The 26,451-nt window shown below is 36.5% G+C and overlaps 5 protein-coding genes across 10 annotated transcripts; 3 read left to right on the forward strand and 2 right to left on the reverse strand.

The window, feature by feature from the left end:
* The first annotated feature begins 385 nt into the window (after positions 1 to 385).
* On the forward strand, positions 386 to 1,267 carry LOC114527322 (phospholipase A1-IIgamma-like). The gene has a single exon (XM_028548982.1). It carries the CDS (start codon positions 386 to 388, stop codon positions 1,265 to 1,267), a length of 882 nt encoding a protein of 293 aa, XP_028404783.1.
* A 760-nt stretch (positions 1,268 to 2,027) lies between these two features.
* On the forward strand, positions 2,028 to 10,157 carry LOC114527240 (coiled-coil domain-containing protein 24-like). Of its 4 annotated transcripts, none has more exons than XM_028548890.1 (11): positions 2,028 to 2,318; positions 2,633 to 2,693; positions 2,894 to 3,014; positions 7,925 to 7,989; positions 8,119 to 8,215; positions 8,383 to 8,469; positions 8,676 to 8,730; positions 8,804 to 8,876; positions 9,074 to 9,122; positions 9,217 to 9,675; positions 9,890 to 10,157. In XM_028548890.1, the coding sequence occupies exons 1-10, from the start codon at positions 2,157 to 2,159 to the stop codon at positions 9,668 to 9,670; spliced, it is 1,224 nt and encodes a 407-aa protein (XP_028404691.1). In that variant the 5' UTR covers positions 2,028 to 2,156; the 3' UTR covers positions 9,671 to 9,675; positions 9,890 to 10,157. The 4 variants fall into 4 exon arrangements, with proteins under 4 accessions (XP_028404691.1, XP_028404692.1, XP_028404690.1 ...); XM_028548891.1 differs by having other exon boundaries at positions 9,905 to 10,157; XM_028548889.1 differs by having other exon boundaries at positions 9,217 to 10,157.
* On the reverse strand, positions 3,211 to 5,247 carry LOC114527242 (phospholipase A1-II 1-like). 2 transcript variants are annotated; one of them, XM_028548894.1, is made up of 2 exons: positions 4,246 to 5,247; positions 3,211 to 3,723 (listed from the first exon to the last, which is right to left on the reverse strand). In XM_028548894.1, exon 1 carries the CDS (start codon positions 5,124 to 5,126, stop codon positions 4,248 to 4,250), a length of 879 nt encoding a protein of 292 aa, XP_028404695.1. In that variant the 5' UTR covers positions 5,127 to 5,247; the 3' UTR covers positions 3,211 to 3,723; positions 4,246 to 4,247. The 2 variants fall into 2 exon arrangements, with proteins under 2 accessions (XP_028404695.1, XP_028404696.1); XM_028548895.1 differs by having other exon boundaries at positions 3,211 to 3,743.
* Positions 5,679 to 7,185, reverse strand: LOC114527241. Its single transcript, XM_028548893.1, has 2 exons — positions 6,882 to 7,185; positions 5,679 to 6,787 (listed from the first exon to the last, which is right to left on the reverse strand). Exons 1-2 carry the CDS (start codon positions 7,079 to 7,081, stop codon positions 6,094 to 6,096), a joined length of 894 nt encoding a protein of 297 aa, XP_028404694.1. The 5' UTR covers positions 7,082 to 7,185; the 3' UTR covers positions 5,679 to 6,093.
* A 176-nt stretch (positions 10,158 to 10,333) lies between the features above and the next one.
* Positions 10,334 to 26,444, forward strand: LOC114527238 (multiple PDZ domain protein-like). Of its 2 annotated transcripts, none has more exons than XM_028548885.1 (37): positions 10,334 to 10,562; positions 11,426 to 11,993; positions 12,179 to 12,416; positions 12,946 to 13,086; positions 13,509 to 13,682; positions 13,815 to 13,911; positions 14,346 to 14,437; positions 14,616 to 14,748; positions 14,926 to 14,991; positions 15,096 to 15,175; positions 15,407 to 15,473; positions 15,554 to 15,645; positions 15,792 to 15,951; positions 16,197 to 16,306; positions 16,723 to 16,897; positions 19,388 to 19,477; positions 19,647 to 19,799; positions 19,982 to 20,138; positions 20,247 to 20,285; positions 20,363 to 20,503; positions 20,593 to 20,830; positions 21,220 to 21,345; positions 21,531 to 21,687; positions 22,016 to 22,102; positions 22,292 to 22,755; positions 22,849 to 22,953; positions 23,111 to 23,185; positions 23,502 to 23,670; positions 23,758 to 23,894; positions 24,078 to 24,161; positions 24,409 to 24,526; positions 24,685 to 24,760; positions 24,837 to 24,867; positions 25,027 to 25,143; positions 25,260 to 25,458; positions 25,674 to 25,707; positions 25,840 to 26,443. In XM_028548885.1, the coding sequence occupies exons 1-37, from the start codon at positions 10,547 to 10,549 to the stop codon at positions 26,120 to 26,122; spliced, it is 5,289 nt and encodes a 1,762-aa protein (XP_028404686.1). In that variant the 5' UTR covers positions 10,334 to 10,546; the 3' UTR covers positions 26,123 to 26,443. The 2 variants fall into 2 exon arrangements, with proteins under 2 accessions (XP_028404686.1, XP_028404688.1); XM_028548887.1 differs by having other exon boundaries at positions 10,387 to 10,562; positions 19,388 to 19,447; positions 25,840 to 26,444.
* The last annotated feature ends 7 nt before the right edge of the window (positions 26,445 to 26,451 follow it).

A 26,451-nucleotide genomic window follows, 5' to 3' on the forward strand; every position in this document is an offset into this window, starting at 1 on the left:
GAATATTTGATAAAATATAAGGCTTATGGTTGCATATATTATAAGACAATCTTATAAAACGTGATTAATGAGTTAAAGCTAAAATTAAACAGCTGCAATATTGCAATTTACGAAAATAACTTTTAATAAGAGAAATTTATGTCACCTTGGTCGAATTTGAAAGGTCTGAGAACTATAAGACCTGACCATTTAAGATCTTGATGACTTGACCAATTTTTGACATATTGAAAATAAATCGATCGAAGCTGATTAAACATTGAGTTTTTTAAAAATGTATAAATTTAGAACTTGAGAAGAGTTTTGCTATCGTCATTTGGTTATCGCCCATCCACTTCGGTCCACACTCACTGATTATCGATCGTCTCAAAGTGGTTTATTTTCGAATATGTTTCGTCATTTTTTCTTCATTGTTGCGCTTGTTGTCTCCGCTACAGCCAACACTGTATCTCCGATCAACAAAATCATCAGGCTCGCAATTGGCGTGTCTAAAGCTGCTTACCTTCCAATTGAAGGCGGTAGATATGTTCAAGAGGGTCATATCGTTGGTCGAATAAAGAATAGTATCCTACCTTGGCATGATCCTAATAACGAGAAGGTCGTATGCAGTTTTGGAGGATGGAGTGCAAAAGGTTACGAGAAGAAAGAAACAGAAATAATTTTATTCAAGAACGAGAAGCAAAAGTTAGCAGTCTTTGGTTTTCGAGGCACTGAACCAACCAACGTCATAGACTGGAAGAAAAACTTCGACATGGATCTAGCCGAAGCCAATATTGGTCAGACAAAGTTTGAACTTCACAAAGGATTCAAAAATCGTTATTTGGATATTTCGTCATGGTTTGAAGCTAAATATGAAGATATTCCTCAGGATTACACAATCGTCATAACGGGTCATAGTCTTGGTGGAGCTCTGGCAACAATCTCTGCTGCATATGCAAGTGGTAAAACCAACCGACGTCCCGATGCTGTCGTCACATTCGCATCGCCGTTAGTTGGTGATAAGAAATTTCACGACTACTACGGTAAGATGGTTGGTTGTGATCGGACACTCAGAATAACAGCCAAAGGTGATATCTTGACAAAGGTCCCATTTAACAAGTCATACACCCACGTATGTAATGCTTTGGAGGTCAACGGCAACACAAATTCCTGGTGGAACAATTTGAATCCGGTGAAAAGTCACAGTTTGTATTCTGGCTATGATAATGGTTTGGCACGAAAATTCTCCAATGTCGATGAAATAAATTTTGGTTGTGATAAACAACTGTAACTTTCTATGAACGAATTAATAGTCATTACTTTTAGATTAGGATTGTTTATTACCATAAACATAAGGTAATAGAGCAATGTACTTCAGTTATAGATATTAATAAAATAAGATTCTCTCAATTAAATATAGATTCAATCATTCAATGTGGGTCTGTGCCTGATTAATATGAATCAAACTTTCAAAACCCTCACAGTCAAAAATGGAATGGGTGAAAAATATACTGAACGATATTTAAATTGGAACAAAAGTATACCGGGCTTTTTTTAGGGTTTTCAAGTAAAGAGTTAAGACGTGCAAAGTTAAAAAGAGTTAAGAGTGTACGTTATTATCATAATACGGCATGTTTAAACGGGAGCCTCAAATGCAGTTGTGGGATTTGTTCTCTAAGACAACTAAAGGGGACAGTGAGTCAGCTAACTTGCTAACGTTTTGGTTCGTTAGACGCTTTGCGTCGTCATATCTAGTTGTAACTGGGCACATCTCGAGAACCTTTGATCCAGAGCGTCCAGGCAAAAGGATTACTGGGACATATTCCTTTGTAAGTGAACCTGGATTTCGCATATCAATACTTTTCAAGGTTTTTCATATCAAATTTTTTAACATTTTAACCACTTGATTGATCCAGATATATCACTGGGGGCATTGGTTCAAGGTAGTGGGTCTACTTTGTCAGTTGACCATCGATCGCGACAAGCCAACGTTACTGGCATACTCCGTGATATCTGGCGATATCCTAAATAATACGAATCGGGTGAACAAATGATGGCGTCTGTTTTGAAACTAAAGATCAACGTTAATATCGAGTAAAACGAGACATTCAATAGATATATAATGTTTAATTTTAATAACATAGACGAAACAGAATGTTAATGACTCTGTCGAGTTGGTTATGAGCTCTTGTTCAGGTTTTCAATGCAGTTCAGAAGCATTTGAACCACGTCAGTCGCTATGGAAACTTGTAGAGGAGTACTTGCCGTTGGAAGAACAGCGAGAAATCAAGGAAATTCTTGGAGAAGATATCATTGATGAAACTGCAGATTTACACAGAGAGGTGCTTTCTTATTTCTTGAACGTATTATTCTAAAATTTCTGTTTTGTATGGTGAGCATGGGCCCTCTCCCTTGCAGTTGACAAAGGCATCCATCTAATATTAATTGCAAAAGATTTGGATCCCTCTGAGCAGTCTGCCCCCTTGTATTTTTCCCCTTGCCTGCCCTCTCACTCATGGCTTTGGAAGAATCATATGACCATACATGACTTTTAGTATTAAGTGTCTCTGGCTCTAAAGCAAAAAAATTTTTTTTTCTGCCGCATTCTAGGTAATTAGACAAGTTGTATTTAAACTCCTTGCTTTGAACATTGCAGGTCTTAGTATTATTAGAGATTTGGGAAGATTATCGAAATGAAAGTGAAAACAGCAGCAAAGGTATGAGAGTTTAAATTCTGATTATTTCTAGGCTGTATATGCATATGGAATCTCTATATACCATACTGACAATATATCACTATAGGAAGGAACTCCTTTAAGGAAGAACAACCAATCCTCAATGTGTTACAAAAAAGTTATTTTAACAATTTTATGTTCTGATGATATAAAACAGTTTGTGTGCCTAATTATCTCTTTAGACATTTTCTTGAATCCCCACTGCCAGAGATTGCCAGAACCTCCGGAAATGAGAGAAAACCTAAAGAAGGAGATACAACTCTTTGTGACAGCTTTAAAACAGCGATCTGTGGAAAACGAAAGGTAATCAAATTATAGCAAAATATACTTTTAAACATTTTGTACAGTAACTATTACAGTGCTAACAAAACTAGTATTCAGAGATGAGAATAATTTATTTTGAGCAAGAGTATGAAATGACGTTTACAGTTCATTTAATTTAGCCACTTCAGTTGTGAACTATGTTTGGAAGCTGTTAAGTGGGTGGGGAAGTTTTCGCTTTCATTTTATTATTATTGTAATTGCTTTGCCCTGGTATTTTATAGTTCGATTCGATTTGAAAGTCCGAAGTTCAATTTGAACTTCAGAACTTTGTTGCAAATTACAAAACTGAAGTGACAACTTCCCCACCCACTTGACAGCTTCCAAACATTTTGCAAGTGTAGTGGCCAAAGTTTTATGAAATCAACTGTAATTAATGCAAGTTCATATTTTACTATTTTTATTTTATTTTTGACTTTACAACCAATATCGTATAAATTAACAAATTATTGAAGGAAGATGACAACAGATCTTAAGTAAGGTCTAGTTAAATCCCACCAAAGCTCATTCTACTAACACAAAGGGACAACATTTTACACTCAAATATTTCCATGCATGTTCTTGGTTGATTGACATCAAAATCTTTGCTTGACTTTCTCATTGTGATGATGGTATAATCTTTTTTGAGCGACAAGATGGTCAGGGATGATTTGATGGTTGCTGGTAGATTAATTGTTCCACATGGGAAGAACTGCATTAAAATAGAAGTTTCTTGAAAAGACACAAACATAGAATGCCAATGTGATTGTTGTGCAATTGTTGTAGCCAGCAATTTGTTTGGGATCTTAAATGGGTTGTAAGACCCTGCATAGGCTATACACTAAGTACAAATTTGTACATGTTTGTTGCACATGGTTTCCATATGTGTAGTGAAAAAAATGTAGTGAAAAAATATAATGCAATTTAAAAAATATAACGCAATTATACGATTTTTCCAACTTACATGGAATTATATTTTTGTTGCACTTTCTGTTTATAAAGATTTCTTTTAATGATTATTAAATCTTCGTAACTGCCCTCTTTGCAAAAAATTGAACTTTGGTTTTATCACCTGTATGACACCAAGTGAAGACACACAGAAAAGTACACATAGCTCTTTGGATAAACACAATGAAATTTCCAGTGAAATTTCATGTTATATAGACATGCACTGCAATTAATATCTTCATGCAATAATAACAAAAATTTGGATTGCAGATAACAGCTAACAAACCTTTAGACAAGTCGATCACAAGCGAGATTGATGTCATTCGCATTTGTATATCTCTGTTCCAATCCTCGATCATAATTAGCATACACATCGTGATTTTCGATCATTTCCCCTGGAGTTAAAATGCCAGTGTGACCCTCAAGTTCAAGAGGGCTACACACGTGCCTATAGCCCAATATTGTGGAAGGAGCTTTCGTGACGATGTCGCCCTTCACGGTCACTCTCAGGGTTCGGTCGCAGCCGACAACGCTTTGGTAATAGGTTTGAAAATCTTGTCCACCAACTAAAGGCGACGCATATGGGATGACGGCGTCAGGAAGTCGTTTTGTTTTACCACTAACGATTGCCGCAGAAACCGTGGTTAGAGCTCCTCCCAGACTATGACCTGTTATCATGATTTTATAATCTGCAGGAATAGCTTGGTATTCAGTTTCAAACCATAACGAAATATCCTGATAACGATCTCTGAAGCCCTGGTGGATTTTGAAGTTTGCGTTGCCGAAGCGGACGGCAACTAGAAGCATTTTGAAATTTTTACTCCAGTCTTTAAGGCTTGTTGGTTCCGTTCCTCGAAACCCAAAGACAGCCAACTTCAGCTGAGGATGTGTAAACAACAGGACTTCGGTGCCTTTGCTGGCGTAGCTTTTCGCATTCCATCCTCCAACACTACAAGCATATTTTTCCTGATTTCGGTCGTACTTTTTAAAGGGTTGTGTAGTTGTGGGGCTCTCGATGATATGACCATTTTGAAAAAACCGATTCCCTTCAAATGGTAAATAGGCTGCCTTGGCTACACCAATTGTGAGTTTGATGTATTTCTCAAGAGGCGAAGTTGTTACGGAAACAAACAGCAGAATAAAGCCAAAGAAAGATTGCCAATACATCTTTGAAAGAAATTCAGATCATCACTGGTTCGTATGAATCACCGAGTAATATAAATCCACTCGATAAATGACACCACCTGCAGAAATGTCTATTTTACTCCGGGTGATATTTTGCCAAGCTAATTACTCCTGCGTGAGCGACGGAGTTGAAAATTTGTCTAGGTTTTGTTTGTTTTTTCGTTTTTTTTTTATTATTTTTCGTCGTCGCAAGTGTGTTTTGGCGCGAAATATACTAGTATTTGAAAAGTGTATGTGACCGTATTTATCTACGTCACGGTTTTGTCTCCCAAGAGTTGTGGTGCACAGCTCGAAATCTCTGACTAATTTTCCGATGCGCGATTCGATTTCGCCCGCATGATACGGCAATTCCTCCAAGAGGAACAAATATAAACCGTTCTTTTGATGCTGTTTGATTAAGTTTAGATTTAATTGGGGTAAGAATATATTTAATACATGTAGATTCCGGTGCACGCCGGAGTTAACGCCAGAACAGGCGAATTGTTTTGATATAAATTATCTAACAATTTTTTAACAGACCAAATTTTTAAATTATACGCTTTATTGGTAGATTTTATCTAGCACTGCAAGCAGTGCTGTTATGAAATTGATAGCGATGACTTGCTCCAGGCTACACAGGAGCAAGTGGATTATATGAAATTTCATATGAAATTTAATGTAAACCTTTAATTTTGTCACGAGGACTTGAAACTGACGTACTCTTACTGGTTATGTAAAACTGAGCGAATGTTTGCCAATAAATGCGTCTTTTTCTTTACATTTACAAGGAATTTGAGAATTTTATTTTATTAAAGTCAACTTGTTTATCTATTAATCATCGTGAAGTCACTTTTATTAAACTAGAGAATATAAACTTTTGTAATTGAAAAGTTATATACACTAATTGTCGTTGTTGATAAATCACTGTATAATAATACTTGAACAGGTTAGCGGGTAAATTAAGTTCAATTTAAGCCGAACGATCACAACCGAGATTAATGTTATTCTCATTTTTATATCTCTTCGCCAACCCAATAGCATAGCCACGATACAAGCTGTGGTTTTCAGCTAATTTTAACTCATCAAGGAAACCAGTGTTACCTTCGAGTTCAAGAGGACTGCATACGTGGACATAACCAACCAATGGTGGCGGGATTTTGGTGACCATATCGTTTTTTACTGTTACTCTAAGGGTATGATCACAGCCGACAAACTCTTCGTAATAAGCTTGAAAATCTTTTTCACCGACCAATGGCGAAGCAAATGGAATGACCGCATCAGGTTTCCTGTTCAATTTACCACCCGCATATACAGCAGAAACAGTGGCCAGGGCCCCGCCTAGACTATGGCCTGTAATCATGATTTTATAATCTTGAGGAATAGCTTGGTATTCGGACTCAAACCATGGCGAAATATCAAGATAACGATCTCTGAAGCCCTGGTGAATTTTGAAGCCTGCTGACCCTATACGGACTGAAGTGAGAATTGTTTTAAAATTTTTTCTCCAGTCGTTGAGGTTCTTTGATTCTGTTCCTCGAAATCCAAAGATTGCCAACTTCATCTCGGGATGCGTGAACAACAATACCTCTGTGTCTCTGTTGGCATGGCTTTTCGCACTCCATCCTCCAAGACTACAAGCGATCTTTTCTTGGTTTTTATCATTACTTGAAATGAATTGTAAACTCTTAAACTCTAAACAAAGTTGTTAAAACACAATCCGGATGACGATAAAATGTAATATTTAATAAATAAACAAACCTGGATTCAAAAAATTTAATTTTGCGTTTCAATGCATTAGCCTTCTCCATTATATGACCATTTTGAATGAACCGATTTCCGGCGAGAGGTAAATAGGCTGCCTTGGACACTCCAGCTGTGAGTTTGATGTATTTCTCCAAAGGTGAAGTTGTTACAGACACGATAAGAATAATCAAGATTAATAAAGATCGATAATGCATTTTTCGTTGCTAATCGTTTTTTACTTGCGTGAACAATAACATGCAGTAGTCACTAAAACACTGCCAAAGTTAGATTGATAAATCAGACCACCAAAGACCACCTGCAAGTATTACTTTTTTAGCTGTAGACTTTTTATCTAAAGCTTCCCTTTTGTAGTCTGCAATTCATTATGATTAAAAAACCTAATTATTTTTAAATTTAAGAAACGTCTGAATACTGTATGTTGAAATTGTAATTAAAAGTATAAATTAAAATTAATTTATTTGGTAAATAATCTGTAAAGAGCTTAATTAGTGCTGTGTTAGATGGATTAACGGAGGGTTTAGCTCTCCTGTGATTATCCCCTTCAGAGGTTTCAAAATGCTTGCAAATGGGCATCAGTAGCGTGGCCTGCCTGAACATTTAGTCCCGCTTACCCGCTATGCTAATAATTTGGGGTTGACTGCGAAAACAGTGAATTTCTAAAGAAATGAATAATTACGATAACCTGAAATTCGCATAGCGAGACTAAATTGTCAGGCTGGCTACGTCACTGCATGGGATATGTACTTGTACTTAAATGTTTCTTCGTTCATCTTTAATGACATTTGAAATGCAATAATTTAGAAAGAATTTCTTAATTGAGGTCCTAGCTTGAAAACATATTTCATGCATGCAATTGCCTACTGTGGTAGAGAAGGAGTTCCTGCAACAATCACTAGGATTTCGCTATATCTCCATGCATGAGCGTTTGAGACCGAACGTACCGCATAGAAATTGTCAGGATACTCAGTCAACCCAGTTCACTGTCGTGTAGCATCCTCGTGTCACCCACCATTCATGGGATATCTTCTTTTGTTAAGTAATAAAGCACTGACACTATCAAGACGAGAGAAGAGTATAGTAGAGTACGCATTCACGAAATCTGGTAATTAATAATTTCATTAAATTCTATCGATTATAATACAAATACGGCAAAGGAATGCTCGAAACGGATTAAGTCAGAAAAACTAGCCGCCATTCTCTGATTAAATTGATCACACGTTTTTCTTTTCAGAAGCAAGCTGTTTACCAAGAAGACCTAAGACCGCAGTGTGTTCAGACAGTGGACGTTCCACACCTTGCAGACCAAGTTCTTCTGGCAGTGGGAGCAGGTAATCCCCATCCCCTCCCCCTCCCCCACGAGGTCTCAGATGTTTTTCTCATGTATCTCCACTATCTGTTCCTCGCCAATCGCTGAACACATGAATATTATATTTCAGTGAATGTATGACTTATGCGAATTGCTGGATAACGTATTAATTTATTTTAAAATATTTAGATCATCTTCATCTCTTAGTGATGTCATGGAATCATTTCAGGAACAACTTAATGTCCAGGATGTTGACCAATTAGCGGATAGGTTGAGGTTTGAACACGTGCATTTCATTCAGCTTTTTATACTCAAATAAAATATGATTAATTCCATCCACTAGTTGTTGTAGTCACCAGTCTTTAAAGTTAAATCTTCCCAATCAAACAGTTTATTGACTGAACGGCGGCGGTGATATTATGTGTGGGTAACACTTTTGATAAAAAAATTCACAAAATACAATGTGCTTTTATTCCTTTCAGGAATATTTTAAAGGAGGAGAAAAATCTATTGCTAGAAGACATAGCATTCCTTCAGGTATATATGACGTTTATACACAGAACTCCTGATTATGCAATTTGTGTAGGTATTATTGCTTTGATATTTGTAGAATTCGTTATTTGAAGAATCGCATTTTGTGGATAATTTGCAATCACAGAGTAAAGACGAGCCAACTCTTCAAGGTATATTCCTTTCTTTCCATTGCCAAATGTACGATGACTTTATATTTCAACGTATTGCCTTACTATGGCAAAAACCATAATCTTCACCATGCATGCACAAGATTGTCTCAAGATCATGTCTTGATCGTCTATGAGAGCTACGTTCAAACAGTAAATTCATCTTTTTGATATGATGTCATGTTTTACTTATCCTGTAGAGCTTAAAGAACTGGGAATAAAACTCGAAAAAGAAATGACAATAAAAGGGTATGTTTGAGATTCATTATCTTTCCCTGCTTTTCATATGACAGTTGGACCGGTCGATCATATTTAAGGATCTTGTTTTTTCTTTCCACACCAGCACTCCTACATCATCAATCCGAAACAGTTACTCATCACCACCACGACGGCCTGCCAGACCAAGAAATATTGTACGCAGTTCATCTTCTCCAAACAACATGTTAGGAAAACCTTCAAGTCATGATAATAAGCCATCTGTAAGATCCCCACCTCATTCAGAAGATGACAGAGTCTCACATGCGCCACTATCGCACGTTGCTTTAAAAAGATCGCAGTCGGAAGCATGCTCCCCGCCAGCAGCTGCCGTATCACGCGGTTCCGACTCGTCCTTTTCTCCGCCCTCGGCTATGGTGAAGAAGTCTGGGTATAAATCATTGTCACCATCGCCACCAACGTCAGCGAAGAGGAATGGACATGAATCATTATCACCATCACCGCCAGCGTCAGCTGTGGTGAGAAAGCCAGGTTCGATGTTTCGGAAAGTAGTTCTTAATGCGCGACATGATGAGAGTTAACCAAGGTTCATGGCAAAATATGAAGAAATCTTTTTACTGAAAAAGTCAGTGGTTTGCCACAATTCTTTGCTACCTGTGACACTCAGCACAATGTCATGATGACTGAACTAGCTAACCAGCAACTGAATTCAAACTGACCACTTTATTTATCTGCAATTTGTTGTTTGTTTTCTGAGACAATCGGCTCATTTCCGCTCGTTTTACATATATTTTCTTAAGCTGTTACCCATTTAGACAAGAAATTGAGCCGAGCTTATTGGACAAGAGTTTTGGTAAATATATTTTCATGATCGTTAATGCTAGTCAAATGTTTCGTAACCAAGCTATATGGATTGGCTGCAACACTTTCGTACGTGGGTCAGAAAGGGAACTATAAAGTGTAATGCGTTAGATTTGAAATTAAAAAAAAACTGCGAGAAAAAAGTTATGTATTTTTATTGAACTGTAAATATTGAAGTGTGCTGTTATAAAGTTCAACATTTTTTAATATTTCTCTTTGTTAAACCATTCTATAAATTATATAACAACGTGTGATTGGATTAGCACTGGCGGCAACGCCGGCAACACTGGTCGCAAAAAAAGCAGAGCACTGGCGCATGTGCGAGTTTGTATAGTCCGCAGGTATGGAATGTGCGAAACGTGGGCTAATATATTCAAATTCCTAAGATTTTCATAACAATCATCATTACAAAAATGTATTTGTTTATATTTTAAAGCATGTTTCATATTTCACCAAGACTTTTACTTCTCGAAAGAGGATGAGTTGAGCTGGTAAAAAATAATATTTTGTTTAAAAGTTATCAGTAATAGTGTGAGAAATTGAAGAAAGACTTGGGGCTGATTAGAGGTTGGCTTATTTGAATACTACACTCAAATATGTCAACTTTGGAAGGTATGTTATGAAAGAACGGAAATTAATAAACATTATTTGATATTGAGTTTTTTCATTTCCACCCATTTATACATTAACATCAGCGTACTAACTGAGCTTGAACTAGGATTTTAGTGTGTCAAAATTTTGATGAGAAACGTTATGTTTCATATATGAATAAAACAATGTTTCTGTACAGTAGAATGGTGTAGTGTCTCGCTATGCCAATCTTTACATGGGTTTTGACTTTTGTCAAACACTAGCATTCTATGCACTGGAAAATATAATATACTGTACATTCTGTAATAATAAAGATTGAATGTGAAATATCTAACCCAGTTACGTGAAACCAGACTGCATTAGAGATTTTAAACTCATTCTTCTTGTTACATTCTGCTCATAGTTACGTAATTTAGTGCTATGATTGTCACCTTCGTATCTTCTGCTTCCTTGCTTCAGCAAGTTTGTACTTTTGTTGTAATTGACAGAAAGAAATTTTGACAGCATGCAAAATTAATTTCACTCCTATTAGTTATAATTAGCTATGGGTTTGTCACATATCATATTAGGGACTTTAAAACTAGGATGGCAACATGGCAACAACAGCTAAAATAATAGATCAACAGTAGAAAAGAAAGCCTGTCATATATTTATATCAACTGTATAATTTTACAGTGTAGTGAAGTTGTAGATATTGCTCTATGGGTGAAAAGAGTACTTGTAAATTGTATCTGAAATTGATAATTCTCAATTTTTCTTAAAAAGTATATAAAACATGCATTCATTGTTGGTTATTGTGAAACCGTATGTGTAGGATTAGCTATTTTGTGTAGCAGGCATTTATATCCATATTTGATTCATGTTTTTCATTTTTTTGTGTTTAGAGGCGGCTCGTGCAATGCAATCATTGGAAAATATACACAGCCGCCTTCAACAACAAGGAACAAATGTTTATGATGAAGATATTATGCGTCTGAAGCATGTTTTAAATAGTCCTCTACTTAGACAACTTTTAGCAATTCAAGCATCATGTAGTGAGTTGAACAAAATGCTTGCTAATGCAAAGGGAGACACCATAAATGATTTTGAGTTTTCACAAGATGGAGAACTTGTCCCTGTTCCAAGTAGACAATTACGATTGGAGAAAAATCAAACTCATGCACGTTTACAACGTAATGTAAAAGCTTCTGGTGGCAACATAAGCCGAACATTTCCAGATGAGCTGGTTAATGACCATGATGATGATTATAATGATTATGATTATGATGATAATGATAGAGAATTATATGAACGGCTTGGGCCAGTTGCTCAAGGTCGGGATATGGAAACTATCATTTTGTCAAAGCCTGAAAAAGGTGGTTTAGGATTTAGTGTGGTTGGGTTAAAAAGTCAGAATAAAGGAGAACTGGGAATTTTCATTCAAGATGTACAGGAAGATGGTATTGCTGCAAGGTAATGAAAATTAAGGAGTTAAGTTATGATTTTGCTTTTGGTGCAGTTATTTTACATTTATTCTTATGTATATCTGCACTTAGCAGTTACTTATTAATACAATAAACTTATTCGATTCTTAGACTTGTATGAGCAAACATTACTACAATGTAACTGGTAAAACTTCTCTTTCCTTGGGACTATAGAGATGGCCGTTTACAGGAAGGCGACCAGATTCTCGCGATCAACAAGAAAGTCTTGGATAGTGGTCTGACACATCATGAAGCAATCGCTATTTTACAACAAAGTAAAGGTGATATTGAACTTGTGGTTGCTAAGGGTGTCCCTGGTTCGTTGTCAAGAAGTTCTTCTTTGGCTAGCTCATCGCTCTCAAGATCATCGTCAGCCGTCAGTAATGCTTCGCAAAGTTCTGTAGCAATACCTGTAAGTGAGCAGATGAAATGCATGTGCTTACCAATTTGACGTAGTTAATACTAGGATTACCTATCTAAGATCTTCCATTTCATGGTGAATACATAATAACTGATTATTGACCGAGCGTGAGGTCGTACTGTGAATTATCAGACGGAGGTGTTTTAATGTGGACAGAGCGACGAAGAAGCAAGGTTCATGCAAAAAACCTCGGCCTGATATTTCTCAGTACAGACAGAACAAGCCAGGTCAATAATCGGTTTATTATATGGCTGAACTGCATGAGATATCCGGGATACTGGTCCAGATACGGAATATACGGACCCCGGTCCGTATATGGATTTTACGGACCGCTCGTCAACCAATTTAAAAAGCCAAAAAATAAAAAGTTAAAATGAGAGTTAATATCTGTTCCTTTCTCTTTGTTCGTGAATGCCAATGCTTCTCTTCAAATGTTTACATATTTTTCTCCAAAAATAATCTCTCAGTCGACAGGTAGGACTTTCATTAGGACGATTTATTGTGATGCTAATTTGTATAGGCTGGAGATGGTGTTCATGTCCGTCACATTGAAAATATTGAACTTCCAAATGATGGAGGAGGACTTGGTTTTGGTATTGTTGGCAGCCGCAACGCAGGAGTTGTTATTAAAACGATTCTTGCTGGAGGAGTTGCAGATAAGGTAGGTTACATAAGTTTGTACTGTATGTCTAACGATTCTTATGCGAATTGAAGTTAATGAGTTCACGGCAACCAGGTATATAATCCATCGTAATTATCGCTACTCTGGTTTTAATGAATGAAAGTAATCACCACACAAAGATTAACTTTCATGACCCAACGTTTCGACACTCCAGTCTAGTGTCTTCATCAGGGGGTGAAGACACTAAACCGGAGTGTCGAAACGTTGAGTCGTGAAAATTAATCTTTGTGTGGTGATTACTTTCATTTACTAAAACCAGAGTAGCGATAATTACGATGGATTCTTATGCGCCTAGACATATCTAATAAACTATATACCTGAGTCATTTAAACATCTTCTGAAACATGTTCGGAATGTTGTAAGAAATATTTGTGAAATATTAATTGTTGATTTATTTTCAGGACGGGCGGTTGCAAAATGGTGACCATATCATGCAGATTGACGACACAAATGTTGGAACGATGACGAGTGAGGAAGTCGCCCAGGTCCTTCGTAGAGCTGGGAACCCTGTACGCATGGTTATTGCTCGGGTTATCACAGATAATTCAGGCGAATTACCACCCCGGAAACCTGTGGTAAGGGGGGGTGATGTATAGCGAATTCCATTTATAGGAAGCAACGGACACAAAAGCATGTACTCTACAGAAAATTTCCTTATAAGAACCTTGGTTGTGTTGCTAATTATCTCTTCCGTCATGACCGTATAGGAAGTGGGCAAAGCAGACATTTTTGAAGTGGAACTTTCTAAAGGAAACAGAGGTCTTGGAATAACTATTGCTGGTTACGTTAGCGAGCAAAATGAAGGTTAGCGAGGAGTGGCCGAACCTGTGGTACACGGTTACAATACATTACATTTATTCTATATGTAGAACGTACATGAAGTACGTAGTAGAGGGTCAACGTCCCATTCTCAGACTTTGTTAAATTCATTACATAAAAGTAGCTACATTGTGGCAATTAATTCACCTCATTTGATGGTTAATATAATTTTATATACTGTTAAAGCACCTTTTGCATGAAAAATGGATCAAAAAATGGATGAAAAATGGATCATATTCCTACTTAGCCCCGTTTAGGACCTTCAGCCTTAAGGTTTTCATTACGAAAGAATGAAAGCAAAACCTTTTATGCGTGAAGTCAAAGAAACTTTTCCAAATAACTTCACATCTGTGCTGAATATTTTAGATGTTAGTGTTTTGCTTAAAGTACAAAAACGCATCTTGAATTCTAATTACTAGAACAATTATCTGGAATCTTTATACGAAGCATCAGCGAAGATAGTGCCGCAGAGAGATGTGGAAAAATTCAAGTTAACGATCAAATTATTGAGGTTTGGAGTGTAATTTCAATTGAATCTGGTATTTCTAGCCATTTCTTATATCATAGTTGCTACCTTCAAACAGAAGTTGGTCCTAAAGGAAACTGAGTTTGTTATACAATCATTGATTGTTTAAAGTTAGGTTATACTCAGAGTTGCACATCTCATTGAAAGTATGTTTTTGCTCTAGGTTGATGGGGTGAATCTTGAAAACAAAACAAATCTTGAAGCTGTGGAAGTATTAAAGAAAACTGGATCAGTTGTAAAAATGAAACTGGCTCGCTCTAAGGATGCAGATGTACCCAAAAGAAAAACATCCTCAGGTAAACAGTGCCTTGGTTGAATTATTTAATACAGTACTTATATTTACATTATGATGTTCTGTTCGTTTTACTGAGGAAAAGATTACTTAGGCCATGGTTTAAATAAAGTAACATTCGAATCGTGGCTCGTGCATTGTAAAGACACATTTCTGTAGCAATTTGTATATTTCTCATTAGAAAACATTATCCAAACTCCAGCTCTTGAAAATGAGCATAGCACTGATGATGAAGTTGATAAATTTGGTGGGTAGTTTTTGAACGTAATAAAAACTAGTAAATGCAAGTTTTATGGGAAGACCCATGCAGTTAAAGTACAGTAATATATACTTTCCGTTTCTTGTCTCTAGATGGTCCAGTTCGTCGTGAGGTTGTCAGAGAAGCTAAGGAAAAGTATCAAAGCATTGTTGGGGAAGAAGCTGAGATTGTGGTATTTACACGATACCATTCTCGGGATTAAAATTAAACCTGCTAGGAGTTTCTTGACTCATGTACTGTTGTTGATGACGCGTAGATCTTTAGAAGGATGAAGCGAGCTCCTGATTGGCTAACTGACCATAAACCTACGTCATAACCCAGGCATTTTAAGAAATGTTTTGAAGAAGGTGTTTGGAAAAAAAAACTTAGAAACTGCTCATTTAATTGGAGAATTATTTTGTAGGTTGTTCAGTTGCCGAAATTCTCACCGAACGGTGGACTAGGTCTAAGTTTAGAGGGATTTACTCGAGGTACATACAGTATGTCACAAACAATTTTTTCACTTTTTTTCGTTGAGCATCCTACAAGGTGTATTCATTGATATTTTCAGAGGGGCTTCAACAACATCGAATTCACACAGTTAATCCAACTGGGCCTGTCGGAGTACACGGTGTTATAAGGAAAGGTGATTACTTGATAGAGGTACAGTATTTATAACTTTGACAATACATGAAATGAAATTTTATTCTCTCCTTATTTCTTTTTTGCTTCCAATAAGTAATACATTCTACACTTTCCATTACGAGGTTCATGTTGTTTAGAAATTAAATCTAGATTTTACGTTTCAGATAAATGGTACAAATGTTTTGGAGTTATCCCACAACGAAGTGGTTTCTCTGATTCAAGGATTGCCTCTTAACTTCCGTCTTGTTGTGGCTCGAAGAAAAGACGTAGAGGAAAATGAGGGCGACGACGTTGTTACCATTGGTGAAGATATTAAACATACAGGTATGCTGGTAAAATATTATTCTTGATGTAACTGTCGCAAGCGATGTGTTTTTCGTCGAGAAAAATTGTTCTTTAAACTGGGAAACTCGAGATCTTAAACAAGGCGATCTTAAACAAGGCTACAAGTGAGCAAAAAAGCCTGCTCAACTTTTGACCAGGAATCACTGATCTATATGTAATTTTCTGGTTGTGTCATTTCAAGTCAGTAATTGTTATGGTAGTAAATCGTGTTGTCTTATTTGTAGATGAAAATTTAAACAGTAAATCTACAGCATCCATGTGGGCATCTGACGTTGAATATGTTGAGCTGGAAAAAGGGGAGAAGGGACTTGGTTTTAGCATCCTTGATTATCAGGTGATGATCGTTAGGATAATAAGAAAAATATTATTAGGCTTTTGGTTTTGCTTTTTAGTAAAGTTTGTAACTGCTTGTGCGACTCCTCTTTATTATTATGTTGACCCGTTATAATATATCCTTGAGACAAATGATTGTCTATGCTATGCTCAACTAAGGACGCTTTCCTTTAAGCGGTAAAATGGCCAGACCGTCCCTTGTTGTGTTTCAGTAGAGTTCCTTAAGTAATCTGCATTTGAGTTTATCGATATTTACATCCGCCTAGCACGGAAAATGCAGTTTCACCGCTATATTTTCAAAGAAATACTCAAATTCAATTAAAAATAAGACCGGTCTGACCATTTTGGCCGCTTAATGGAAAGCACCCTAAGTATTTAAATATGCTCTGCACTAAGTATTCTCTATCGTCCTTTTAGGACCCTGTTCTTCCTGATGAAACCGTTATCGTAATACGTAGTTTGGTTCCAGACGGAGCTGCCGAGCAAGATGGCCGACTGCATCCAGGACACAGATTAATGTCCGTGAATGATACCAACCTGGAACATGCTACGCTTGATATTGCTGTACAGACTTTGAAGTCGACAGAAAGAGGTAAGAGAGCTTAATTGTCAACAATTAAACGACTTTGAATTTAAACCATTAAAGGTCTTAAAAGCTATAACATGACATAAGAATTTAAACCCATCAAAGGCTATAAATAACTAAATATCGTTTGTTTTGTCGACGTAAATTTTGGTATTGCCATCGTAAAACAGAAAATGACGGATCTAGATCGGAAAACTAGGCTGAACCATGCGCATGTAAACATTTAAAAATTAATGAGGTAGGTATACATGTCGCAAAAAAGAACAAATTTTAATTAAAATGTGTGGGGTTTTTTAAAGAAGATTTCATTTCGCACAGCATGTTGTGTTTATTCTAAATTGTTTTTTGAGCTTGTATTTTATATTTAATATTATAAATTTTAAACATATAGTAATTAAAGTATGAATAATTTACAGCTGCACTATATAGGCTTTTCATCAAAATAGCGATGTGTAAAATTTTAATCAACTTTCTTTTCACGCACAAACAACTCATTTAGGTTTTCTAAGGCGATATATCTTTAGTACAACGTTGTGATTTTCGCGCAGTGTGCATTTCTATATAGTTTACACGAAGCTCCTAACTGGCTAAAGGATCTCCAACGTTTTAAAAGTTGAATTTACATAGAACTGAAAATGGGTTTTAACTTTTCTCAAAACGATTTTGAATCGAAATACGTTCCAATATATCTCGAAAGTTTATGTGGTGTTCTGTTTAACTTGATGTTGCTGATCGCATTTATCGTGGATCCATTGAAATGTTTTCGGAATTCTGCTGTGTATCTTGTGGGCAACTTGGCTGTAGCTGATCTTAGTTATTGTGTAAAGAATTGGCTCACGATTGCTGAAGATCCCGAGACGCCAGCCATGGAGTTCCTAGATCATACCACTATTATAGCGTCATTGTTAACAATATTATCGATCGCAGCCGATAGATATTTCATTGTCAGCCACCCGTTCAAACACCGTCTTTTCATAAGCAACAAAAAGATGGTTTCATGGGTGACGCTGATTTGGATTCTAAGCTCTGCCGAAGGTATAAAAAGAAGTATAACGAATAAAGAAGGTCCGAATGATGATTTGATCAGGCATTATTTCTACATGACAATTGCGTTGGGGACATTTTTATTGTATACAGCGACTTTCAGAAATATTGTCAAGCAATCCAAGTCTCTTTCCCAAATGGAAAATAATAATTCGACGGAGCATCGTGCACAGAGAACTCGTATTTTAAAGGAAAAACGATTTCTTAAAACGATCATTATTATTGCCTGTATTTCAGCCGTTACAATCCTTCCGAACGCTATATTTAGTCAGAAAATAATTTCGACTGAGGGTGGGGAAGAAAATAATAGTGGAACGATTTTAGAAATTACCTTGTATGCCATCTGGACATTGAATTTTGTCATTAATCCAGTTTTGTATTACTTGAGGTTGCCAAATTATCGAAAGACATTTCAAGTGATGTATTGTTGTAGAAAGGCATAGTGGTCTACAAAAGATAGGATGAATTTCCATTATCTTTAACTATAACCCTAAAATACTAAAACCCTAAATATATCTCTAATACCAGTATAATCGTAAAAATAAATTTAGTGTAATTTAGTGATATTGTTATAATATACGTTATAATCGCTAACAGGCATTCAAGATTACTATGCAGACTTTTAATGTCAGAACAGAACAATTATATAGTAGATTTTGAGGCAATTAATTCAGACAACACGCGAATTTCATATTATACACATGCATATTGTTTATTTATCCTTTAGTTCAGCAAATTGTTAGTCTCCTAGCCTCTTCTTTCTAAAGTTTAGACAATAAGTTCACCTATATCTCAAGTAATTATTTCAATTCCACTATAAAGGCGTATAGAATTATAGAATGGGTTCAACAGCGACATTAATGATATATATATTAAAACATGCATATTGCTTTGATATATTTTATACCAATTCTGGAAGATTTATTGCATTTTCTATATTATGAAGATATCCTGCACTGAAATACGTAAATCAAAATACCACATTAATATTAAATCCTGTTGATGCCCCATGCATCATCATTATGATACTTCATAGAAAAGCTGGTTTGATGTCCTGCAACAGCGTGTAGCCAAAGAAATAATATATTAATTGTCTTGTTTAATCATTTTGACATTATCTTTATAGCTATATAGCTTTTTTTTTGTCATATGCATGTTAATATATAGTTTATGTTTTGTCATATGTTAATAGTTTTGGTTATATACATATGAACTATATTAATATCAATTTTTGGAGGGACGAACTGTCATATTACTCATATAATGTTAACATATAAAATGGGAAATATTGCCGATAATTATAATACGTAACAATTATAGAAAAATAGAGAAATATTCTGATTCTTCCTAAATAAAGAATGCGTATGTAATTCGTTCGAACGTGTTCTCATCATGCACTTAGTGTTATTCTAATGATCAATACTTATTAAAAATATATAAAATTTCTTAAAGGTGTTGTTCGTATTGGTGTTGCTAAACCGCTTTCATTGTTTGAGGATCCTGGTATTGCAGGTGAAGGAGAGAAAAAAGAATTATTTAATGGTATAGTATCTGATATATCTAGAATACTTTAAAGACTGATTGTTCTTTAAAGTAAAGGGGCGATTGTTCAAAAGCCAGTTAGCTGAACCAGGGGATAAAGCAAATTTTTACATTTTAAATCGCTTGTTACATCGCAAGTAAGATGCCATTTTTTGCATTTCCGGTTAAGGTGCTGATCAAGAATACGAAAAAGGGTCAGATGATGAACAGTTTATCTCTCCTCATCCACTTCCATTCAATATTGACGACTTGCCCGTGATTTCACCCGTAAGAGATCATCTCGAAACTATACGAATCAAGAGAAAGGTCGTAGGAAAGTTGGGTTAGTAACCCGAGTTGATTGAGACTGGTTTAATATAATGATTATTCATGTAATAATTCCCTTGTAAAACAACCGGAGAAGTTCGTTCGGGTTGTTTTTTTTGTGTCTCAACGTGATATAAAGCGACAGCAAAAGTCGTTGTATCCATTTCATGCAGTTAATAAAATTTTTATTTGTTGAAGGAATTTCACTGAGAAGTGACCGAGATCAAAGTGGATGTGAAGTAAAGGAAGTATTGCCTGGTGGCGCCGTAGATCTTGACGGTCGTATCAAAGTTGGCGATCATATCCTCAGTCTGAATGATCAAAGTTTTGTTGGATTAAATCATCAACAAGTCAAGTAAGAGTTTCTCGTTAATTCAGATATAGAAAGTGTGAATTTTTCAATCCGGCTGAGCTATGGTGTAAATACATTTTTTTACCATTGATTCCTTGTGTATATTTATAGAGCTGTGCTGAGAAAACAAGCTTTATTTAAGGATATATGGTAAACATTTCTTTTATGAAACGAAAAAATTCGTTTACGAATTCTTAGAAAGAGTTTTTTGTGTATTTTTCTTCCAGCTTCGTTGCAATAAAAAAGCAATTTCTTCCATCAAGACTCGGATCTAGAAGTGGTGAAGATAGTTTAGCCTCTTCGACCCAATCCCTTGTCACAGACACCGAGACTCCGCGATATGACACAGGCAGCATCGAAAATATCAGGTATGAAAAGGGGGTAGAATTGATCATTCGTATTGATTCATCTTAAACTATTGATCATTTTCCTAAATCATATAACTTTTTTTCCATAGTGAACCTAAAGCAGAGCCAGTTCTAACTGGTCACGATGATACTGAGACCGGAGAATATTCAAACATTCTTGATGTATACATTACTCGTAATCCCGGTCAGAGTCTGGGTATTAGTATTGTTGGCGGGAACGAGGAAGCTCTAAGTAAAGGAATTATTGGTATATTTGTAAGAACCATAGTTGAAGGAAGTCCTGCGGGTAGCGAGAATGGATTGAAAGTGAATGATCGTATCCTTGAGGTTAGCGAACTATTTGGTTTATGTTTCGTGGAAGAATGTTTATTGCGCTTGTCTTTTTTAGTGAATTTTAAATTTCTAAACTGACAGTGAGAAAAATGTCGGGCATGCATGCAGGGCCACCATGCAGCAGCACTGCTTGGAAACAGTATGACAAAAGTCTTTAGGAATTTTTTGTCTTACATGCAGGAAATATTTTTCGTGATGGAAATTTTTATTTTGAAATTTTGCTGCTGGGAAATAAAGGACTTTCAATTGTACTCGGCTGCATGATATGCGCATGCATTCAGCAATCAATAAATCAAAATTTATGAATATACTTGAATTTATCGTTATGGAAACATGCAAAACCTTTATACTTTCCAAATCAGTGATATTGAATCAACTTTTAGCTCAATGACCAAGACTTACGCGATGCGTCACATGACGTGGCAGTCGAGGCAATACGTAATGCAACATCGCCAATGAAGTTTGTTATTGAGAGACTTGAAGAACAGATTCTATCGCCATCATTGCAGGTACAGGAAATGTTTTGGCTCTCTGAGTTCTTAAAACGGGGGGGGGGGGGTAGTACGTGGAAACTAAACACTGCAGAGCTTAGAATTTGATGTACGTAATAATTTAAACTGGAAAGTCAACTTTAGATGTAAAATTCTGGTGCGGTCATTAAATTGGTTTTAATTTGCCTTTTTTCAATTTAAAGGGTTCCTCGACATTTGACTGGGAGGGGGAGGGCAGGAGAACATTTTCTGTCCACGATGACAACGATGCTACTATACAAGATGATACACTGGAGAAACAGATTCAGGCTTCAGGAGGAAATATCGTAGAAAGCTCCTTCTTGAAAGATAATGAAAAAGGTCATTGCTTTATGTTTTAAACTTTTGAAAATGGTTGAATTAAAGGCTACTTGAAGTCGAGAATTTGACGTTTTTCTTTAAACAAGTCTTTCCTTGCGTTGTAAATATATAAGCCAAGTTATATAGTCTATAAAACGCAAATTTGACCATCAGACATGGGTTTTTGGGGGTTAAATATAGGTTCAGGGTATACACAGCGAATACAAAGGGAGCCATCAATGTATGTTATTTCTGTTTTAAATCAGAAAATGTAAGTATAGGGAAGGAAAATTCTCTGACAGAATAGCAATAAAAGTGCTCAGTAATAGTTTGTGTGTTTCTATTCTAGATGAAATAGATGTTCTTCGAGAGAAATATCCTGATGTTGCCGGGGAAGTTTATACCGTGGATCTTGTCAAAGGCGAACTTGGATTAGGTGAGAAACTCAGAAAAGAGGAGTCGAGTCCACTGCATGTGAAGACATGAGAATCTCTAATATTGACTGAAAGAGATATTTTATGAGGGTATACTCGTCTCTTTGTGAACCTTTTTCTGTTATACACAATATAACAATTATTTGCTGATGTTTAATTGTAATTATTTTCCCATAATTTTTCTCCCCCAGGCCTAAGTATCGCAGGCGGTCGAGGTGCGACAACGAACCGAATATTCGTTGTTGATGTCAAACCCAATGGCGCCGCTTTTCACGACGGTAAAATTAAGCCAATGGATGAAATCTTAGAAGTCAATCACGTGACAATTCGCGGAATATCACATCACGATGCTTCGGCAATATTACGTAATACTCCAACTCACGTTCATCTGGCTCTCGGGAGAACCAAGGAAGGTGAAGGTTATCTTAAACGGCGAAGTGCTGCGTCACGTGGTTCACGTGACTCCAACCTCAACTTAGAACGCGCACCTTCGCCCTCTTCAGAACAATATTCATCAAATGCGTCGCTGAATAAGCTAGCCCCGAGTCCCCTGCTGGTTGATGAGAATCAATCGCAACGCGATAGCCCGGTGCCACAAGTGGTCACTCAAGAGCATACCGAACCACCACAGCAAACTGTTGTCTCTTTACTCAAGGCAAGTTCTATATTTGAAAAAAAATATATACGTTTTGGAAACTACGATGTGACGTACGCATTTGAAAATTTTATACTTTCTTTCAATTTTTAGGGCAGTAGCGGTCTTGGTTTTGCTATTGGTGAAGGGCCAAGTCATCGATTTGGTGAACAAGGAATATGTATCAGAAGTATTACACCCGGTGGTGTAGCTGAACAGGTACAGTTTTTGATTTGCTCTCAGCTTTGGGGGCGGGGGTGAAGACCCTCATTTTTGTCAGGTAGGGGTAGGTAAATGTACCAACTGTATCCTGCTTTAAAAAGAGAATAGTTTTGTAGTTTACAGTTGAGTATAAATATTATTGGGTTTTTTCTAGGATGGAAATTTAAAAGTCGGTGACGAATTGTTGGCAATCAATGGAGAATCGATTGTAGGATGCACACATCTTGAGGTATTAATCTTTGTATTTCTTTGGAATTGGGATTGTTCGTATTAAAGATCTTTTTGTGCTAAATGTTTAATTCTGAGTTAGAGAAAAATAAATGGAACACCTTCACATTTTAGTTGCCAAATATACCTAAACATCGAAATTACCGTCGTCTTTGCTGTGGACGTAAAAAAGCATAAATTTAATGATGAATAATGTTAATGATGAACAATTTTACAAAATTATTAGTTTAATGTAATTATTTAGAATATTATTTTGGTAGGAACAAAGATATAATGGTAAATATGTATCAACTGTAAAAATCTTCAACCGTTTTCAGGTTGCTCGTATACTCAAAGTGTGTACAGGTCAAATAGAATTAACTACAGTCAGGCCCCAAGTTGATGTTCAGAGAGAAAACCTCGTTCAGAGCAAACCAGATGACGTCGGCACAAATCCTCCAATGGGAACGCGGGATTCTAGCAGGCATTCCTCCATGGAAAATTTAGGTGAATTTCATAAGAAGCTAAAGTTATACCTGAAGTAGTTTCATGCAGCGAAATGTGTCTGCATGCTTGTATATTTGTATTTTTTAGATGCTCCGGTGTCTATAATATCCGCAGGAAATCCTCAGACTGCACCGATCATTACTGGTCAAGAATGTGAATTAGAGATCCATAAAGGGGATGTTGGACTGGGTCTGAGTATCGTTGGTGGAAGTGATACCGTACTGGTAGGTTGACACTGTGCTGCATGGTAGGTTAACACTGCGCTGGTAGGTTGACACTGCGCTAGTAGGTTGACACTGTGCCGGTAGTAGGTTGACACTGTGCTGGTAGGTTGACACTGTGCTGGTAAGCTGAAGTAGGACAGCACATCCTAACATTGACAATTTGTCGTGTTTGATCATATTTAGGGTTCAATTTTAATTCATGAAGTATACGACGATGGTGCAGCTGCACGAGATGGACGGCTTTGGGCTGGTGATCAGATTTTAGAGGTAACTTCTTTTTCACGGCAGGAATCAGAACACCAAGTTTACTCTGTCCTTTAAAGTATAATGATAACTTCGTCCTCCTCCAAACGAAATGAATGTATTTCCTTGGTACACCGATACTGCTTGAGTTACGAAATTGTGGGGCGCGAGAAAGTTGAGAAACCGAGCCTAGGTGCATCCCATCCCTCTTTCGACCCCCCTATGAATTTGACTATGATTGATGCTGATTACATAATATTCTTTTATTTAGGTGAACAATGCTGATCTCCGGAAAGCAACACATGATCAGGCTATGGAAGTATTGAGAAGTACGTCATCAGTCGTAAGACTGCTTGTTATTAGATCTGAGGCACAGTTCAGGGATGAAGGTTGGTAAATTTCTTAGAATGAGCCGTTGTTGTTCTATATTGTAGATGATGCTATACATACATTTAGTACAAGTATTTCATCAAAATTTCTTCTGTTCAGACTACAATGTAATCATATATGCTACTCTATATATTTATACTTGTTGCATAAATCGTAGATGCTTTTGACCATTTTGTTGTGGAGTTACAAAAGTTCCCTGGCCAAGGACTGGGACTAAGTATCGTTGGAAGAAGGTAAGTGGTAACTGGTAAGGTTGATGAAATAAAGGTAATTTTACAATTCCACTAACGTTCACGTGTTATCTTGCAGAAACGACACTGGAGTCTTTATATCTGACGTGGTATGTTTTTCATTCTCTGTATGTATAAAAAAATAAAAAAAATGTATAAATTGTGACATTGTGGTAGTCCTGGTAACCTATCCTGGGCCATGTTTGAATTTTTGATTTTGCGCGTATGCATGGAGTTGTTTGTTTCATGTTAAATATTTACTTCTTCAGGTGAGTGGAGGTATAGCTTTTCGTGATGGTCGTCTTATGCCCGGGGATCAAATACTCAGTGTTAACAATGAGGATATGAGAAATACAACACAAGATTATGCAGCCCAGATATTAAAGGTAGTGGCGTTCATCTTTAAAAAAGCTTTAGCGCGATAATTCTCGATCGAAGTATGATCAAATTCCAGGATCCAAAGTATTGACAAGCTTCTAACATATAAACCATCTTGTTATAGCGAACGATTGGTCGTGTGAAAATCAGTGTTGCACGATTGAAACCAAATTCTCGCACATCCTCGCCTCGTGCTTCAATAGAAAGCTCGAGTTTATATAGTTTCCCAATGCAACCAGCAAGAAGTAATCTAAGTCTTCCACCATCCAGTCCTTTTGATTCAGAGATGTATCAACCAGTCATGGGTCCACCGCCTTCATATGGTACGACTTATTCATTTCAAAATTAAATAGTGTACTTTAAATTGGTATACATGCATGCATGTAATTAAAACTGCCTGTTTAAGTTTATCGAAAGCGAAAAGCCTGAGTGTCTCATGAAGTTTGATTGGCTCGCCAAAACTAACGAGCCAATCAATAACAATGGAATTTAAAATGTTTGATCTCGCGTGATAACACATTTTCAATTACTTCTGCAGTTGAGAAAGCCAATGGTGGTAGGCAAGAAAATAGGTAAGATTTAAGATTTTTCATTGAATTGTGTATATTCAAACGCAGCTAAAAAGAATTGATCGTTTAAAATCCACATTCCATTTTCCTTAAATCTTTGTCCGACGAGTAAAAGCATACCAAACTTTTATCTAGGCGCCCTCAAACGGAAATAATAGATTTAGAACGAGGTCCCGAGGGACTGGGTTTCAGTATTGTTGGAGGTCATGGTAGTCCACATGGCGATCTGCCAATCTACGTCAAAACTGTCTTTCCACAGGGCGCAGCGGCGCGTGATGGCCGACTAAAGCGAGGAGATCAGATTATTGCAGTGAATAGTCAAAGTTTGGAAGGAGTGACACACGAAGCCGCGGTTGCCATATTAAAGAAGACTAGGGGAAGTATTAGACTTGTTATTATCCCTCAAGTTGTTTCATGATCAATAAACTATGATATTTTCTATTCACATATGCATATATAAAACACACAATATTTCATTAACTATATCCACGTGAGAGATTCAGATTTGAAGAAGGCTCGAAGAGATTGAAGGTGCATGGTTTTATTCTGACGAAAGTTTCTCTAAGTATACGGTTTTCACTATTTAGAACGTTTTTTCCTGAATTTTATTCTTTAACCTACCTCCTGGACTGAACGAACATATTTTATATATTTTGATATTATTATACTAATTATATCTTCTTTCTACCAATATATTCATTACATTACAAGGGTGATAGGGTGTGATATTTGTAAACAAAAAGTAAC

The sequence above is a fragment of the Dendronephthya gigantea genome, unplaced genomic scaffold, assembly GCF_004324835.1.
Source record: "Dendronephthya gigantea isolate DGI-Jeju-01 unplaced genomic scaffold, DenGig_1.0 000043F, whole genome shotgun sequence".
In the NCBI taxonomy this organism is placed as follows: Eukaryota; Metazoa; Cnidaria; class Anthozoa; order Malacalcyonacea; family Nephtheidae; genus Dendronephthya; species Dendronephthya gigantea.